Here is a 20,536-nt window from a genome sequence, read left to right as displayed (position 1 = left end):
GGAAGTTATATCGTCAAGTACAGCCTGCCAATACCATAAAAATAAAAAATAAAAAATTACTACTGTCCTATCAGTTAATCAAATATGTTTCATTTTCAATAAATTTTTATATTCTAATTCATAAATCTAAACACAAGGTAATTTGCATAGTTCGTTGAACAGCTTTAGATAGCTTGAACTAGCTTTAGATATGTTGTGGGTTAAATAGCTAACCTTAACATAAACCTTAAACCAATAGAATAAACTAATCTTAAACCAATAGAATAACTTAACCTTTAACCAATAGAACTACTCTATATACATCTACACCTTAATTTATTCAAAATAAATATAAAACATAACATCAGGAAAGGTGAAATATCCTATTGATATTTTTATAACGGATAATATTTATCAAAACTAATGGAAATAAATTATTTTTTATATTTTGAATATGCCATCTTTTTCGTGAAGATTATATGAAAATATCTTGAAATGGTATAAATAAAATCCAAGTCAAAAAAAATATATTAACTGATACATGGACACAAAACAATACAAAAAATAAATAAATATAGTTAGCAATTATACATAATAAAATATTACTGAACAGTAGACCTCAAAAAGTTAATGTGTGTTTTGTAAATTTACTTTTTATATTTTTAGTTTATTTTGTATTTTAAAGGTTCTCGATGAAAAGGCTTACGTTTTCCGCGAGTTTCCTTACAACTACATACATAGATACATGGTATTATTGTAATATATATTTTCAACGACAACCACACGCAAGTCCTGAGTAGCCCTGTGGTGCGACGGAGTTGCGTATATTTTTTAAATACATGAGTTAATAGCCAGCACTTTATATTATAAACCACGAATTTTTAAATTCAATATTTTAACTCACTGTCAAACGAGCATGCGTAAAACAGCATTGTTAACGCTCTTTAGATATTGTAAATATATCTGATGGGCATTTATACAAACTGGAGACATGTAAATATTATTTGCTTTTGAAATATATAATAACGATTGGTGTAAAAAAAAATAATTAACTATTATAAATGAAAATAATTTCAGAAATCGAGATATAATCAAAATGCAAAAGGATTTTCAGAATTGAAGTGAAACTCACCATTAACAACAAAAATTTTGTTGCTCGTGCATTCTTTTTTATATTTGCTAAATTTTTAATTAAAGCCATACAACCGAGCAACGTTGCAAGCCACAACGTTTGCAGTACCAATTTTGCAATTCATCAAAATACTTGCTTGGATAATACTTTCTAATATAATGGATATTACTTGCTAATAATATGGATAATACTTGATAATACACAATACATGCTTTTCTTTAAATAACCTCTACCCAAAACATCAAGGTTTATAATAATCTGATACCTCTTATCAGATTATCATAATCTGATTCAAGGTATATCTGATACCTGAATCAGGTTATAGTAACAGGTGTTTATCAACTTTGAAAAACGAACTACTAAATGCTTTTGTTTTTGAACATGCAACATATGAATATATTAATGAATATAAATGAAACACAGTTTTTTCTTATATACACCAACATATACATAAAAAATCATTAATAGAAAGCATTTAAATCTGTTAAAATATAAAATTCTGTTAAAATGAAATTTAAAAGCTATTATTTTTTCAATTTGGAAGATGGAGTTCTAAAAAAATACGTGATATTTTAATTATCCAAACGAAAAATTATAGGAGACAATTTTTTCTTCTTTTTTTAATTATTTAAACTTCGGACAAAATATAAATTTTTTTCAAAAAAAACAAACAAATATTCTTATTACTTGTGCTTATGATTTTAAAGTTGATAACATTGGCCTGATTTTTTTAATTCTTAAAAATAATGATGTCTTAATATTTCATCATCATTAATTGCAACTAAGTTTCTTGGAAGTATCTTAAATTTTATGCCAAAGTGAACGGCGTTTTGAATTTCCGAGCGTGATTTAAAAGATCTAATTATTTGTAAAAAGAAGTGTTAAAAATATTCAATGAAACTAATTTCTTTTTACTTTGCGTATTTTTGGATTACTGAATTGAATGGCAAAAGTATTTTTTTAAGTCAATGACATTTTAGGATTGTTTTTTTGCATTACACACAGAAATATCACGCACGAATATATATTCATCTATACGTGACAAATAGTTTCTTAGTTATTTTCTTAGCTTTATAACATTTGAATCGCATATTTTTGGAAAAGAGGAAGTGCGTCAAAAAGATCGCGAAAGAAAGAAGCATAAGCGAGAGGTAAACCAATCTGCATCTGATATCGAACAGCCCTTTTTATTTCGATAGAGATTTGGCAAGGCACTTAAAAAAATTAATTCAGCATTACCTGCCGATTCAAACAAAGGAAAATACCTTTTGAAAGAAGTTTGCATACGCGAAAATATACTGCTTTCTAATATTTCAGAATGAGGCCCTGACTACGCTCGTTTGGACGATGTAAATTGCAAAGGTCTTGATTTTTATTTGCGAGAAGATATCCAACAACCACTAACACCTTTGTTAGAAGGGTGCCAAGTACTCCGTAAGCAAATGGCAGATTATATACGTCGTGTGTATATAAAGCGACAGCAGTGTGTATATTTTCGTTTATGTGGTCAAATTGTGTCAAAAATGAATTGATTATACAAGTAAGTAAAATCGTAATTTTATTTATTGTGCGACAACAAAATTTAATAATTTTGTATTAACCTTTTTGATATATTTATCATCCATTTATATTTTTAATTCTTCTAAAATTAGACGAATTTCAGTAAAATTTACACTATAATGGAGCAAAGTGAAATTCAATCTACTTCATCAGCAACTAACAGTATTCACTGCTGCAATTTGGAGTAAGAGCAATACACATGCCTATGCCATTGCAATCGACCGTTTTCTTCATGATAAATATGCCATCTTGTTCATTATCTAACAATTATTACGTCATAATCAAAGTATTTGTTAGTTACACTTTTTCACAGATGTTCCTTCATCATAATTCAAAAACTCATATGTCATGACAGCCATGAATAATTATTCATTATTTGTAAATGCAGTATTATCTCCATCTGAAAAGTACAAATTTAATACTATTTCCCCTGGTATATTTGTCTTCGTTGCGTTCTGCTGAAAGAGCAAAGGCATGCCTTGCCGAAGTAATAGAAATTATAGATAATGTGGCATATTAAATTTCTAAAAGAACAAAACGAACTCGTGTTTATATATCCATCTGTAGACGACTTCTACTGGCATGACTTGTGTGAGTTAAAACCGTTTGTACCGCAATCACACTTTGATAACCGTGGAAACATTATTATCGAGCCAAAGTTTTACAACTGAAACATATTGTTAAAAACTTGATATTATAATTTTCTTATTTTTAATAAAATATATTGACTATATAATACATTATTTACCTTTAATACAATATAGTAAAATATCTTTTTTTAATTAAATGTGTATTTAATATAATTAGTATTGATATATATGTAATTTATGATACTCATAATCGATCTATTTCAAAAAAGCAATCCAAAAATGACAAATGTCTGCATCTTCCGTCCGTTATTTTTTTCGTCCGTTCGCGATTTTGATTTTAATTATTATTATGGAGCAAAGATACATCGTAGAACCCTTTAACTTTACTCATAATCTTCAAGAATGCTTGTATAGCTATAAAAAACAAAACACCCGTAATTGATACATTTTCATAGAAATAGGGTTCATTTATTAACTTTAATTTTTTTCACTTTTTTCTGTTCCGAACGTGACTCTATTAAAAGGTTAATTTATTCTTTAATAATGAAAACGACCCATAGTAACCATACTTTGTATAGAAATATATACATGGTTGTCATTTAAACAAAAGTCGGAGATTAAAAATTGCATTAATTTTAAAATAATTAATGCAACGGACGCAATGTTCCGTGCGTGATTTTCTGGAAATGCCCTCATATGTAACCAAGTGAAATATTTATCCTATAGAATGTATACATAAAAATATTTAATGAAGTTATAATAAATGTACACAAAGAAGAAAGCAGAACAAAATCCAGGTCTTATGCATGAATACAAAAGAAAAAACTGAAAAAAAAACATAAAACAAAAAGATAAAAGTAAAAGTATTAATTAATGTAAACAACTATGAAGATCTATTAACAAAATGATAAAACTTCAAACCTCAAAAATTTTCATGCAGTTGTTTTTCACACAAAGCCTGCTTATCTCATCCAAATAAAATGAAAAGTAATATTTAGTGTGTTTAAATTTCATAATAACACGATAAAGTACTATAAACATAAACTTACTTCATAAAATGATCTGATTGAGTTTTAGCAAGATAAACAATTTATACCTTCTAATAAATTTTATTTTTACAAAATATATTTTATCAATTATAAAATCTTTTGAAAATTTTTTTAAATGTCAAGTGACAAACGAATAAAAATATTTATAACATTTGTACTTTAACATACAAGATAAAGTTTTTTCGAATAATAATTTTTTCGAATATTTTTTGTAGACTTATTTAGGGATCATCGATAAATTACGCAACGCTAAATTTATTTAAAAAAGTGAAGGTTTTTATCTAGGCTCTTTTCCGAAGCGATTTTCATCAAACTTAAAGCACTATTTTAATTTTTCATGTAATTTAAGACTCTGCAAGGGAAAATTTTTTATCTTGTTTGTTTTGTTTATTAGTGAAATTTAGCGTTACGTAATTTATGGACGATCCTTTTTCATGATTCAAAAAATACGAAGAATGTGTAGACACACATATATTCTTCCATGAACTAAAAATATAACTTACATTTTAACATATTAACACATTAAAACATTCACTTTTTGACCTATTAAGCCACGGTTAGTTGACTGCATATTTTAGTGTAGACTGGTTATTGCTTATACAAACTTGGTTACTTAACTCCATATATTAGTGGAGACGGAACCGAACGTGAAAATATTTCTCTCTACACGTCCTTAGTTTTAATAGTCGCGCGAACAATTCTCGTTTGGCCAAAAATAAAAACCGCGTGGGCTTAACCGCTTGGAAATATTTTATTTCACGTGGAGTTAAAATATCACTTTTGAATTTTTACATGTTGTTATTCAAATTTTTTACAAGGAAATCCCAAATTTATAAAACAAATCAACTTGACTGTTTTATTTACATGTAAATTTCAAACTTGACGTATTCAAAAAAATTTGTCTCAACTACATTTTATTTAATTTATCAAAACAAAAGACATTTTAGAAAGAAACTGAAACCTGTCTCATGTTGCTCTGTCTCATGTTGCTCAAATGTTAATGTTACAAGTATATACTATATGACTTTAGTATTAATAAATCATGAATAAACTAACACAAGAAGATGTTAACATTTTAAGGTCGTATTCAAACAATGTTATGTCACTGATTTCTTTTTGCTTGACGAAAGAGGCTTGGGTATTCTAGTTGGACTGATGACATATGAAGAACCATTCTGCATCATATTGTTGACAGCAGTGGAAGTGCAGAATGTATTAAGCTATTGCTAGAAAAAAACGGTATACAGATAAAATGAGATTTATAAGGCTTTAAAGTAAGAATAATAGTGTATATCTAAAAATAAGACTCGAAAACTAGAAACGTATTATAGTAGAAAAGTTTAACAAAAGTTTGCCCAATAGAAAAATTTATGTTGAATAATATTATTTTTATTTGAAATATGTAACATTTATCATGTTAACATATTCAATTTAAAAGATAGTAGAATGTTTAAAGTTATAATAATAAGATAATATCTGAATAAAACACATATATTGATACATGTGATTTATGATTCTAATAATTTTTTTGACAATGTAAATAAGCAGAATGTCTTTATATTTATTGTTAAGACAGAGTGACAAGAGTGCTAGTGTGAGAAGTCTTACAAAGCCAAAAAATACTTTTTTATTTAATTTAGGTAACATTGTTTTACAAAGCATATATAATCTTTCAACATTCTTTTAAATTAAAAAAAAGTCATGTAAAATAATTAGTAAACTATACTAAATTGTAGATATTTTTAGGTACATTTTACTAAAGCAAAGTAAGTTGTGCTACACTGAAGTTTGTTTTTTTTTCACCATTAACTACTAAATAAAATTGCAATAAAAAAAAGCATAAAAAACTATTATAATAGAATTGATATTAGTATTTATGCACGACATACACTAAAAGAAAAAAACTGGTCACCAAACTTTTAAATGATGTTTAATTTAAGTTTTGTTTTTACTAGATTAACAGGAAACCATTCAAATAACATTTAAAACTTATTAAAGAACTTAAACAATTTTATAAAATTTTAGTAAAAAGTAAAAAGTAAAAATTGTAAAAAGTTTAGCATTATGAAAAACGTTACTAATAGTCCGCAAAAACGCGCGTTAACTTTAAAATCAACTAATAAAAACTTTTTATTGGTAAATTTTAAAAATAATGTGCTTTTTTTTGGAATGTTTTTCATAATGCTAAACTTTTTATAAACTATATTTTTATAAAGTTGTTTAAGTGTATTTGTAAAAGTTCCTGAAGCTTTTAATAATATTTAAATATTCATTTTATTTTTTCTAGATGCTTATCTACTTTGATTAAAGTTTGGAGTTACAAATGTTGTTTGAACCAAGAATGAACTTAAAAAGTTATAAGTGCCTTATAAAAGTAATAACACTATTATAGTTTTATTACTTTTATAATGCAGTTAGTGACTAGAGTATTATTACTTTTGTAGTCGTAAGTTTGTTGTTTTGTTTTGTTTTTTAAAGCTTTTTCGAGAGCACACTTTTAATAATTTGTTATAATTCCTAAATAAAAATTTCAAAAACTTTCAAAAATAGTTTTACCCGAAACAAAAAAAAACAAAAACTTTTACATCGGATTACTGATTACCATAGTAGACAACTCAAACAAGAAATAAAAGCTCTTTCAGTTGCCTGCAGTGCGTCTGGGAAAAAATCAGAGGCTACACCGCTATATATATATATATATATATATATATATATATATATATATATATATATATATATATATATATATATATATATATATATATATATATATATATATATAGAATCCTTAGACGTTGTCCGAAAGTTTTTTCCATATTTTGTTGACAAAAAGTAAAAATTAAAATGCAAGACCGGATTTTTTTTTTTTAATAATGATAGACTGCCTGCCCCAACCAAACCCTCAGTCGATGTAGCAGCACTCCCTTGCGGGTCAGGCTATTTGTCAGTCGATGTAGCAGCACTTCCTTGCGAGTCAGGCTAATTGTCAGTCGATGTAGCAGCACAAAATAAAAATAAAAACATTGTTTATATTGTTAAAAACCTTCAGAATGTTTTAAAAACATTCAGAATGTTTTAAAAACATTCAGAATGCTTTTAAAAACATTCTAGTCAATTAAATTTGCGTTTTTGTGGTTTTTTTATATAACAATTTATTTGTAATTAAATTAATGGTTTTGACTTTCGTCCAACACGAAAATGTTGGACGAAAGTCAAAAGTAATTAAAAGTGACGTATGTGTTGGCGTAAGAATCACTTTTTTCCTTCCGCTCTTCCCAAAGCCAACAAACTATAGATCTATAGATACATATATATATATATATATATATATATATATATATAAATATTTATATGTATGTATCTATAGATCTATAGTTTGTTGGCTTTGGGAAGAGCGGAAGGAAAAAAGTGATTCTTACGCCAACACATACGTCACTTTTAATTACTTTTGACTTTCGTCCAACATTTTCGTGTTGGACGAAAGTCAAAACCATTAAGTTAATTACAAATTAATTGTTATATAAAAAAACCACCAAAACGCAAATTTAATTGACCAGAATGTTTTTAAAACATTCTGAATGTTTTTAAAAATAAAAACAATGTTTTTATTTTTATTTTTTTTTAATAAAATGTTTTTATTTTTATTTTTTTTAATAAAATGTTTTTATTTTTATTTTTTTTACTGTAAATCATGCGCGGAGTGTTGCTACATCGACTATCTTATAGCCTGACTCGCAAGGGAGTGTTGCTACATCGACTATCTTATAGCCTGACTCGCAAGGGAGTGCTGCTACATCGACTGAAAAATAGCCTGACTCGCAAAGGAGTGCTGCTACATCGACTGACAAATAGCCTGACTTGAAAGGGAGTGCTGCTACATCGACTGACAAATAGCCTGACCCGCAAGGGAGTGCTGCTACATCGACTGAGGGTTTGGTTGGGGCAGGCAGTCTATCATTATTGAAAAAAAAAAATTCCGGTCTTGCATTTTAATTTTTATTTTTTGTCAACAAAATATGGAAAAAACTTTCTGACAACAACTAAGGGTTCTATATATATATATATATATATATATATATATATATATATATAGAACCCTTAGATGTTGTCCGAAAGTTTTTTCGATATTTTGTTGACAAAAAGTAAAAATTAAAATGCAAGACCGGAATTTTTTTTTTTTAATAATGATAGACTGCCTGCCCCAACCAAACCCTCAGTCGATGTAGCAGCACTCCCTTGCGGGTCAGGCTATTTGTCAGTCGATGTAGCAGCACTCCCTTGCGAGTCAGGCTATTTGTCAGTCGATGTAGCAGCACTCCCTTGCGAGTCAGGCTATTTGTCAGTCGATGTAGCAGCACTCCCTTGCGAGTCAGGCTATAAGATAGTCGATGTAGCAACACTCCGCGCATGATTTACAGTAAAAAAAATAAAAATAAAAACATTTTATTAAAAAAAATAAAAATAAAAACATTTTATTAAAAAAAATAAAAATAAAAACATTGTTTATATTGTTAAAAACATTCAAAATGTTATAAAAACATTCAAAATGTTTTTAAAAACATTCTGGTCAATTAAATTTGCGTTTTTGTGGTTTTTTTAAAAAACGATTAATTTGTAATTAAATTAATGGTTTTTACTTTCGTCCAACACGGAAATGTTGGACGAAAGTCAAAAGTAATTAAAAGTGACGTATGTGTTGGCGTAAGAATCACTTTTTTCCTTCCGCTCTTCCTAAAGCCAACAAACTATAGAACTATATATATATATATATAAATATATATATATATATATATATATAAATATATATATATATATATATATAGTTCTATAGCTTGTTGGCTTTGGGAAGAGCGGTAGGAAAAAAGTGATTCTTACGCCAACTTATACGTCACTTTTAATTACTTTTGACTTTCGTCCAACATTTCCGTGTTGGACTAAAGTCAAAACCATTAATTTAATTACAAATTAATTGTTATATAAAAAAAACACAAAAACGCAAATTTAATTGACCAGAATGTTTTTAAAACATTCTGAATGTTTTTAACAATATAAACAATGTTTTTATTTTTATTTTTTTAATAAAATGTTTTTATTTTTTTTAATAAAATGTTTTTATTTTTATTTTTTTTACTGTAAATCAGGCGCGGAGTGTTGCTACGTCGACTATCTTATAGCCTGACTCGCAAGGGAGTGCTGCTACATCGACTTACAAATAGCCTGACTCGCAAAGGAGTGCTGCTACATCGACTGACAAATAGCCTGACTCGAAAGGGAGTGCTGCTACATCGACTGACAAATAGCCTGACCCGCAAGGGAGTGCTGCTACATCGACTGAGGGTTTGGTTGGGGCGGGCAGTCTATCATTATTAAAAAAAAGAAATTCCGGTCTTGCATTTTAATTTTTATTTTTTGTCAACAAAATATGGAAAAAACTTTCGGACAACATCTAAGGGTTCTATATATATATATATATATATATATATATATATATATATATATATATATATATATATATATATATATATATATATATATATATATATATATATATATATATATATATATATATATATATATATATATATATATATATATATATATTAATATATATATATATATATATATATATACCAGGTCTACAAGTATGAAATGAGCGGTTTTTTTTCAAACCAAACACTATTTTCTAACAAAAAAGTAAAAAGTATTTTATTCAAAGTATTTGCCATTGCTTTCTACACATTTTGACCACCTTTCTGGCAATTTGTGGATACCACGCCAATAAAACTGATCGTTTTTTGAGGCAACCCATTCAGAGATTCAATTTTTCGACTTCTGAACGCTACCGACAACAAATGGTAGTCGGAAGGAGCCAAGTCTGGTGAATATGGCAGGTGAGGTAACTCTTCCCAGCCAACTGATATTATCGTTTACTTGACCACTTTTGCTGTCTGGCTTAGAGCATTATCATGCAACAAAATTGCCTTTCCGTGTCTTCTGTCCCATTCTGGTCATTTTTTGATCAATGCATGGTTCAAATTGATCATTTGTTGTTGGTAGCGTTGCGTATGAACAGTTTCGCCAGGTTTTAGAAGTTCATGATTTACCACTCCCTTCTGGTCCCACCAAACACAGAGCATTGTCTTTTTTCCAAACTAATCAGGCATTGCAGTCGATGTTGATGCTTCTCCTGGATTTACCCATGATACCTTTTGGGATTCTTAAAATAAATCCATTTTCCATCACCAGTCACAATTCGATGCAATACTGACTTCCTTTTGTGTTGTAACAGCAATATTTCACATGTGGTTTTTTGCTCTTCCATCTGCCTGTCAATTAATTCATGTGGCACCCGTTTCCCGCACTTTTGAATCTTTCCCATAGCTTTTAAATGGTCAGAAATTGCTGGTTGTGAAACATTTAACATTTCTGCCATTAGTATTTGACTTAAAGTGTCATCTTCATCCAGTATTGCTAGCAATTTTCTTCAAACTTTTTTGGTGGTCTTCCACATTCTTCATTTCGCACATCAAAATCATTATCTCTGAGCTGTTAAAACCACATTTTGCATGTTGCTTCCGATAGAGCATGATCACCATAAGCTTTGACAAGCATTCAATAAGATTTTGCAGCACTTTTCTTCAAATGAAAACAAAAAATTAGTGCTTTTCGCAAATCATCATTCTGGTACAAAATTTGACATTTTTACACGATTAAAAAAGATGATGTTGTTTATATAATGTCTTGATGTTTATTAAATATGTTTGACAGATGTCATAGCAACAAATTTAAAAAACAAATGTTCTCTATCGATACATTTGTAACTCGACACTCACTTCATGTTTATAGAACCTTATGTATATATATATATATGTAGATATATATATATATATATATATATATATATATATATATATATATATATATATATATATATATATATATATATATATATATATATATATATATATATATATATATATATATATATATATATAACTTAAACATAATGATTAATTTAAACATAATGAGTATAAGAGTGAAAATCTAAATGTTCTAAAAAACTGGAAAAAAAATCAGCTTTTTTATTTTTATAGTTTAAAGTTATTATTTTTTAAAATTTTCCCTATTTTTATTTAATGAAATTTTTCAGTAAAAGTCATATGAAAATCATAAATAAAGGTTTTTACCATGCTCTTTGGTATTTATTTTCATAATATAAAAAATTTAAAATTGTTAAATAATGTTATTTTTGTTAATATAGAGCAATGTTTAACTCCTTGTCTTTTGTACATTTTTAATATAAGCTTAAAAGGCAAATATTAAAACTGGAATGTTTACAGAAATATAAAGTTCTACCCAAACATTTAAAAGGAATATCTTATAGTTACATAACAACATAGTTACATAGCAACATATACCAAATTTAGATTATATAAAATATATTAAAAATTTATTTTTATTATGATTTATTTTTAAAAAAGGTCAACCACATCACAAAATTTTTAAAATGGTATATAAGTAGTATTTGCAGGCAGTAATGACTTTCTGAAGCCTAGAATTTTCTTAAATAGTTTATAAAATGTATTCAGTTTTTAAACTATATATATATTCTTTTGAATATATATATATATATATATATATATATATATATATATATATATATATATATATATATATATATATATATATATATATATATTCTTAAATGTTTTTAAAAGCATTTTTAATATATTTAAAAACATTCAAATAAAAAATTTATATATTTGGTTATGACATTTTTGTGACCCCGTGTTCCATAAATCGATAAATATTTATACAAAAGTAATTAAAAAAACATTAATTTGATTTTCTTGTTGAAAAAGGTCACCCACAAACCAAAAACTTGAGTTTACTATATATGTATTAAAAAATTTCAAACAATTTTATGAGCCTTACCCGCTAAAAAATGAGGCGTTGATTTGATGTTGATTCAATGTTTCTCGTCAACATTGATTCCATATTGATTTTTTGTCCAAAATGTTAGCCACTTATCAACGTTGATTTGGTGTTTACAAAAAACGTTGATCGAATGTTGCTTTTCAACGTTTAATCAACTATCATTTTTTCCTGGTGATTCAACACTGATTTTTATAATAGCCGACGGTATTTTGATATCGCTTTTTGATGCATATATAAAAAATATATATATATCAACAGTTTACGAAATATATATATATATATTTAAACAACTTTAAAATGTATACTACAAAATAGAGTGCTCAATGTTCTTAAAAGAACTGAGCAATTATAAAGTAGTAGAAAATCACTTAAGAAAGTTTTTTTTCATTTAACACTGTATTTCATCGATAAAAAGACTCATCAGAAATGCTCTCATCAATAAAAAACTCTGATGAGTCTTTTTATTTATGAAACAGTGTTAAATGAAAAAAAACTTTGTTAAGTGATTTTCTACTGATTTATAATTTATATATATATATATATATATATATATATATATATATATATATATATATATATATATATATATATATTATGTATGTATATATATATAAAATATTTGTATATAAAATTTATACATATTGCTCAAATCTTAATTTGTTTTGTAAAAAACAGGCTGTAAATAAAGGATTTAGCAAAAAATTTATTGATAGAGCAATTCAAAGCTAACTCAAAAGAATAATAAAAGAAAGTAGGCACTACATTAAGTAAGAAAGTTTTTTTATTGAATTTAACACAAAATTTACATTTTCAAACAATTTATTTAGCGTTTGCAGCATTGTTCATTTTCAAAACTTTTCGATTGAGTCGTGTTCCTGATTGATCGAAATGCCTGAATAACATTCGCAAATTTTTGCATCATGATGCTGTCGTGTAATTGCATCTAAATCAAAAATTCAAATCAAATTTGAAAAAAATCAAACTGCAGAAATTATAGCAAATAGTTACATAAATGACTGACTAGGATAAACAAAATATATTTCCTGTGAAATAAAAAATCTAAAAAAATGCATAAAACCATTCTTACCCACTATCATATGATACAGGGTGTATGTTTTAAAATTTATCTTCAATGAACCACCCGAGACATTAAAACAGGCCCCAGCGTCCTCCCTCATTAACAACTTTCCAAAAGCAAAGGCCAATTTATATTACCTCCACAACGACTAAGAGAACTTATCTATTATTAAAAAAATAAAAATTACTTAAGGGTCAGAACACATATTATGTTTATTCTATATGAATGAAATTATCTTAATTTCAATACATGGATTTTTAAAATTGACTCTTGAATCACTTTTCTCTTTTATCTATTTTTGCCATCTAACTCAACGCAAATCTTTTTTGAAAATCTTTTTAAAAAAATGTAGTAAAATAAACAATATTATTATTATTTATGTAAAATATTTTGTAAAAAATTAACCATGAAAAAATACCTAAATGGGAAAAATAAATAAAACTTTTATTTAATTTACCCTGGCAAGACAAATGTCTTTCTTTGCTATCCTCTTTATCCAAAACACAATTTTTAGAGCCATTTTCTACCTAGGTATAGATAAATTATACATACAAAAATTAAATAAAATTTTTAAACATTATATAGTGATTTTTATTTAAACTTGTCAACAAACATGTATTTATAAAATATTTGTCTACAAAATTATATTCTATAACATATAGTTCTGATTTCTATTAATTTTTTTACTGCACACGCACACAGATTTTAATTTGAACAAAAGCAACATTAGGACTTTTTTTTACCAATATATTTGAAGACAACATCATTTTCCCTTGAGATAGATTAGTTTCTTTCGAGAAGTCATTGTTATTTTCAGCAACTGAAAAGCTTGCTATTTTACTGTGTAAATGGGGTGTTAATATTGATTTAAAAACATCTATAATTCAGTAAGAAAATAAGCATTTTATTTTAACAAACCATTATTTTACTTTTACAAAAATAGTTAACCTGCTATATTTGGAATCACGTTAGATGTTCTTTAGCTATTTGAACTATCAAAATAGTATCTTCCGTATAGTTCTTCATCACCAATCACAATATCTTAATCACTTTCACAAAATGTCATTGCTGTCTTTCTCCTTTAATATAAACTTTACTTTATAAACAAAAAAAGTGCATGATTTGTGTAATTCTTTATTGCAAAATATTTTATTTGTTAAGAACTAATTTTAGTAAAATTTACTTTTGCTTTGTCCCTTTTTTCTCTTCGATGTCAGTTTCAATATTTGAAGTATCTGCTGCTTTCTCTAAGTGTGACTGAGCTTCTTCATAAACACAAATCTATGTACGTAAAATCATTTATCAATATCTAATGAAGATGTAATTGAAATTTTTGCGGCAAAAGCAGGCCCTATAAGAATGGAGTGCAATTGGTGCACCGCATAAAAATTAATGAATTTTAATGAAAAACCCATGAAAATTAATGAATTTTTTAGTTTTTAAAAAACACTAAAAGTTTAAAAAAAAAACTAAAAACATAGTTAAAAAAACTTTTTTTAATCGTTGGAAATCTTCTTTAAACATTCTAAAGACATTCAGAACATATAATTTAAACAAATGCCCGTTGGAATATTGGATTTAAAATAAGTGATATTAAATGAGACTATAGTTATATTGTAAAGCAGGCCTAAAATAAATTTGCACCAGCACATGATTATCCTCTTCAGTGCCCTGGTCAAAACATACAGTTCAATATCTAATTCAATTATTTTACATTTTTTTATAGTAATATGCAAACCTGTAGTGTATAAAATCCTAGCAGGGTATATCTTCCAATCAGAGGTTGATGCCTGCAAGGTTGTGACAGCTTTACGAATCGCAGCGGAACTTTTAAATGGCAGCCAGAAGCATTTCCCATCATTTTTCATCCAACTTTTAGCAATCACTTCCACTTCTTTAATTTTTCCATTTAAAGTTCAACAATGGCAAATAAAATTTCAATATTCTTGTGCAATTTAATTCTAAACAATCTTATATAAGTTACAAAATAAAATTAAATATACATTAAAGATTAAAAACAATGAACTTTGTAAAACGCTTTTTAGATTTATTAATGTAAAACACCAGTGTAAATATTTTATTATTTCTATAAACATACCAGGTATTTGTTTCACACAAAAAATTTATAAATTAAAATGCATTAAACTCACTTTAAATTTGTTCAATGAACTACATATTTGACAAATTTACAACAAATTTTACAAAATGACACATGCACAGACATTCTTTAAAAATTGATGGTCTGCAAGTATAATCAAAGTTTGTGTTTTTAATTCAAGAAATCAGTGATCATAAGCAATATCACAATGTCTAAGCACAAAAAAAGCATAACCACCTTTTTAAACAGGTATCATCAAGCCTTTCTTCAAAAGTTCTTTTTTTTTCGGAAAAATTGTTTTTAGGTTGGCTAATGAATTTACATAACAAACGTCTAAATAAGATGTTTCAAAACAATCAGGAAAAAACTTTCGAACTGAATGAGGATTTAGAGCCTTGCATTTTACAAGATCTACCAAAACCTCTTCTACTAAAATAAACCCTTTGTCTTGAATAAAATAAACTCTGTCTCATAGATTTGATGTGATCTTTTTATTTACCACTTGGGCAGAAATTTCTTTACCATTCCTTTCTCTAAGAAAAATATCCAACTTTTTTCTCTCATCTAATTGATTCACTATTTGGGCAACAGTCTGATGTGATTTTTGCACCATTTTTTTAATTCAACCCAAAAAGTTTTCAAAAGGAAAAGCTGATAGATGATCAAGACTCTCCCCAAAGTTAACACAATCATCAGCTAAATGAATCATGCTATGAACATTTTATGTTACCAAGATCTCCCCATACAAAATTTGTACTTCTCTGACAAACTATATAAGCAGCTGTTTAGCAAATGCCACTAACAATTCATTTTTGGCCATTTTATTAGAAAGCAGTATGTGCATAGCAATTGAAAGAGAAATAAATATGTCATAGTTTTATTTATTTTTCCTTTTTAAAACAACAGGTCCAGCATAAAGCAGAATAATCGAAACTCTGTTGCTTTCCACTTCTCAAGTTCATATAAAGAGTGTGGTCTATGTTGAAAATTGGATGGTGTATAACTTCGTAAATTTATGAGTTCATTTGAAATACTGTCTTTAACAGATTGACTTATTCTAATACATCAGGGACCTTTACACCAGTTTATTAGAAGTTTTTTAACTACCCCAAGACATATAAGGTGCATATAGTCTAATGGGAATTCAGTTACCATTGGGAAATTTAACTGAACAAGTGGAGAAAGACTCTTAAGCTGGTGACCTTCTTTATAAAAATTATTTTTAAATGTCAGTACAAAGTAAAGTAGTCGTTTCCAATAATCTTACGCCATGTTTTTGTGTGCCAACTGCCATACATCTTTCACAGCTATGATAGGCACTATGCCCTATAATGCATTTAACAAATGCTCTTGCAGACGCATCACAAACAAAAGCTTTAATAGTCACCAGCAGCTGTTTATACCCATTAGTTTGCAATTTTTTCATTTCAAGAATAAAATCTTCAAAGCACTCATCCAAATTGTTTGGTTTTCCCTGACCATGCCAAATTGCAACAGCATAAGATCCTTTTCTGTTAATTGTAACTAGTATAGGCCAAATGGAAGTCTTTTTACTATTGCACATAGGTGCACCATCAATACTTACAATTAGATCAAGCTTTTCCTTATTTCCAACTGTTGATATGTAATAATCAATTGCACTTTTAACTCCAAGATATATATAATCACCTCCACTGACATATAAAACATTAACTTTTTGAAGAGATTTTTGTAATGTCTGCCAGCATTTTGGTATAGATGGAGTAAATTTATTTAAGTGAAATAAAAGTGCATTTAAAGCATCATCTTTTATACAGTATTTTAATAACCACTCATATAAAAAATCTTTTGTTGAAGTTAGAGTATCAATACTACTGTATAAACTATTTTTAAATGCAATGTCGTCAACATCACAATAATTAGATTCAACTTTACTTAAACAAAATTTATTTTCTGGCGAAGTGATTGAAAACATTAATATATCACTGTGCGCATCTTCAGAAACTTCAAAAATCTTTTGAATGTCTAAATCTACATGAATGCAATTTCCTCTACCAACAATGTTGCACTCTTCAAGAAGATATTTTATTCTTTTTTCAGTATTTCGTTTTTCTTTCATAAATTCTCTCATATATAGGCTTCTGTCATATTTAGGCATTATTATCTTTATTTTATTACATCACAAAAGAAAAAAAAATAAAGGCATTATTATTCTTATACAGAAAAAATCAATTTAAATTGCATTTTGTACTATATGATTTAAGTTTGCAGTCAGAATTTATCAGGCAAATACTTGCAGCCATTAATAATTTGCTATGATAATAGTAATGTTATTATAATAAGCATTAATAAGCCAAATTGCTGCTAAGTTGTGACTTTTTCATGTTAAATTGTTAAAATATTTATATTAAGATGTTCTATTATCCTCAAATAGTTAAAAAACTACCCTAATTTCATTAGGATAACCTTTATTCAAGAACTGAAAAAATAATTACTTAATAAAATATATGTTTTTCAATAAGTTTATACTCATTTTATACCGTATAATACAATTAAAATTTGAACAAACGTTTTATAACCACCAAAAATAACAAAAAAATCCCAGCAGAAAATGCTCAGCAAATTACTGTTAGTAAACGGCTCAATAAATTTGTTTTTTGTCAACAGTAAATCAACGAACGCTCAGTGTTTGTAAATAAACGTTGATTTGCTGTTGATAACATTGCTGTTGCTACAACATCCATTTATGGTTGATCGCCGTTGATCGCTAATATCAACGCAAAATCAACGTTGATCAACATCAAATCAACGCTTCATTTTTTAGAGGGTAGTTTTTAATTCTAAAAATTTTTTATTGGAAATTTAATATGTAGTTTTTAAGCATTAAGCATTTTATTGTTACATTATAACACCCTAAATTACAAATGAAAATAAAATTACAAATTGAAATAACAATTCTGTAAGTATGAAAAGCTACTGAATATAAAAAAAAAATGTTGTGTACTATTCAGCCTCATTAAAATGTGAAAAACAATTCTTACACTTTTTTAGACAAAATAAATCTAAGCTAATTTTAAAAACATTTAGAATGTTTTTAAAAACATTTAGAATGTTTTTAAAAACATTTAGAATGTTTTTAAAAACATTCTAAATGTTTTTAAAAACATTTAGAATGTTTTTAAAAACATTCTAAATGTTTTTAAAAATATTCAAAATGTTTTTATTGGTATGTTTTTAATAAAAGCATTCTGATTGTTTTCATATTTATTTTTTAACTGTCAAACATGCGTGGAGTGTTTTAAAAGTGTCTAACATGTACTAAGCTGACTAGTTAGCTAAATACGTTTTTTGTTTTTAAGAATATCTTAGAATGGAAATTTTGGAGTTACTGTCTATTTTATAAGTAGGGCAGTGTTGCTATATTGACTATTTTATAGTCTGCTGCTACAAAGAAGTGCAGCTATATTGACCATCTTAAAACCTGCTGCTACAAAGGAGTGTTGCTGCATCGATTATATTATAGCCTGCTGCAACAAGAAAGAGCTACTACATCGATTGAGGGTTTGTTTTCCAAGAAAGTCTATCAAATAATTATGAATAAAAAATTCTCATAATTTTTTGTTCTTTTAAATAATTTTATTTTTAAAAAAACATTTACATTTTAAATGTAACATTTTATTGGAAAACTTGAAAAATAAATAAATTTATATATATATATATATATATATATATATATATATATATATATATATATATATATATATATATATATATATATATATATATATATATATATATATATATATATATATATATATATATATATATATATATATATATATATATATATATATATATATATATATATATATATATATATATATATATATATATATATATATATATGTAGATCACACGGGTAAAACCACAGATGTCACATTTTTCTTATTTTGAGAAAAATAAAATTTAGTGTTTAGTGACATTAGATATCTGATTATTGATAATATATTTAATTAAAAGTATATTTTTTTGACATTTTAGTCCTAATACAATATATAAATGCAGTTTTTGTGCTAAATACAAGGATTATTTATTCACTGTGTTCTTTTGAAAACAAGACACTCATTTTGGCCATTTGTGATTTTTCCATTGTAAATTCATCAACTCATAAACCACATTAGCATGTAACCTTTTAGAGTTTTTTTTTTTTTAAAGTAGATGGTAACACATTGTAATATACAACCACAATGTACTATGTGTGTAATGGGATAATGAAGCCATCCCCCCCTCCTCCCTCTTTTCAAACAAATAATTATATGAATGTTTTTTTTTAGTATTATATAAAATACCATATCAACCTTATCTCTTCCCCAACCTCATCTATTTACCATAGATGATTCCATGATGTCTGTGTTCCATCACTCTATATCAAGTTTGTATAAACCATACAAAACTAATTGTGAACACTTCGACCTTTGATCTAAACATATGGGGTGTTACACAAATAAAATTAAACATTTTTAATTTTCCATATAATTAAATTTTAACTAGCCTTTAATATTTCAATTTCTCTAAGTGAACATAAATGAACAAATTACAAAGAAGTTTGGCTTTGAAACTCTGCAAATTTCAAAAAATTTTCATGTGTCATGTTTATATATAATATTGAAATGTTACAGTTTTTTGTGAGATTGTCTAGTGTTTCTGAAAGAAACTTTTGATTTGCAATGGCCATGTTTCTGTCACATTCGATAGGTGTCATGCCTATACAGAATGTAACAGAGTTCTAATTAGTAGTGAAATAGTAATGGTGTCAAGTTTTTCAGTTTTATGAACTAGATAATAAAATCAATCTAGAACATATAAATTGCAAATCAGTTTGATATCTTTTACATTTAATTAAAAATCATGCTGTGTAGAATCATCATCAGACCATTTGTTCCCAACAGTCAAAATCAGTTTATCGAATCGATTTTTTACTTTGTAAGGATACAAAAGGTACACTTTATGAATAAAAACAAAAGATGAAATAGTTCAAGCGAAAATTTTTGTCATTATAAAAAAAAAAATTTATTATTTATATATATATATATAATATATATATATATATAAATAATATTATTTATGTATATT

General features: G+C 26.6%; 1 protein-coding gene across 8 annotated transcripts; it reads right to left on the bottom strand.

The window, feature by feature from the left end:
• Nucleotides 1-13,011: 13,011 nt before the first annotated feature.
• Nucleotides 13,012-18,255, bottom strand: LOC136078002 (uncharacterized). 8 transcript variants are annotated; one of them, XM_065792597.1, is made up of 8 exons: nt 15,065-18,255; nt 14,510-14,607; nt 14,275-14,405; nt 14,070-14,203; nt 13,784-13,853; nt 13,576-13,660; nt 13,336-13,488; nt 13,012-13,191 (listed from the first exon to the last, which is right to left on the bottom strand). In XM_065792597.1, exon 1 carries the CDS (start codon nt 17,559-17,561, stop codon nt 16,647-16,649), a length of 915 nt encoding a protein of 304 aa, XP_065648669.1. In that variant the 5' UTR covers nt 17,562-18,255; the 3' UTR covers nt 13,012-13,191; nt 13,336-13,488; nt 13,576-13,660; nt 13,784-13,853; nt 14,070-14,203; nt 14,275-14,405; nt 14,510-14,607; nt 15,065-16,646. The 8 variants fall into 8 exon arrangements, with proteins under 8 accessions (XP_065648669.1, XP_065648672.1, XP_065648668.1 ...); XM_065792600.1 differs by having other exon boundaries at nt 13,784-13,849; XM_065792596.1 differs by lacking the exon at nt 13,576-13,660.
• Nucleotides 18,256-20,536: the final 2,281 nt, after the last annotated feature.

This window comes from Hydra vulgaris, chromosome 03 (assembly GCF_038396675.1).
Source record: "Hydra vulgaris chromosome 03, alternate assembly HydraT2T_AEP".
Classification (NCBI taxonomy): domain Eukaryota; kingdom Metazoa; phylum Cnidaria; class Hydrozoa; order Anthoathecata; family Hydridae; genus Hydra; species Hydra vulgaris.
This window is presented reverse-complemented; position numbering and strand designations above follow the sequence as displayed.

Bases quoted from the DNA above. Each gene is read 5' to 3' on its own strand.
- LOC136078002 (XM_065792597.1), bottom strand. From the start codon at position 17,561: ATGCCTAAATATGACAGAAGCCTATATATGAGAGAATTTATGAAAGAA.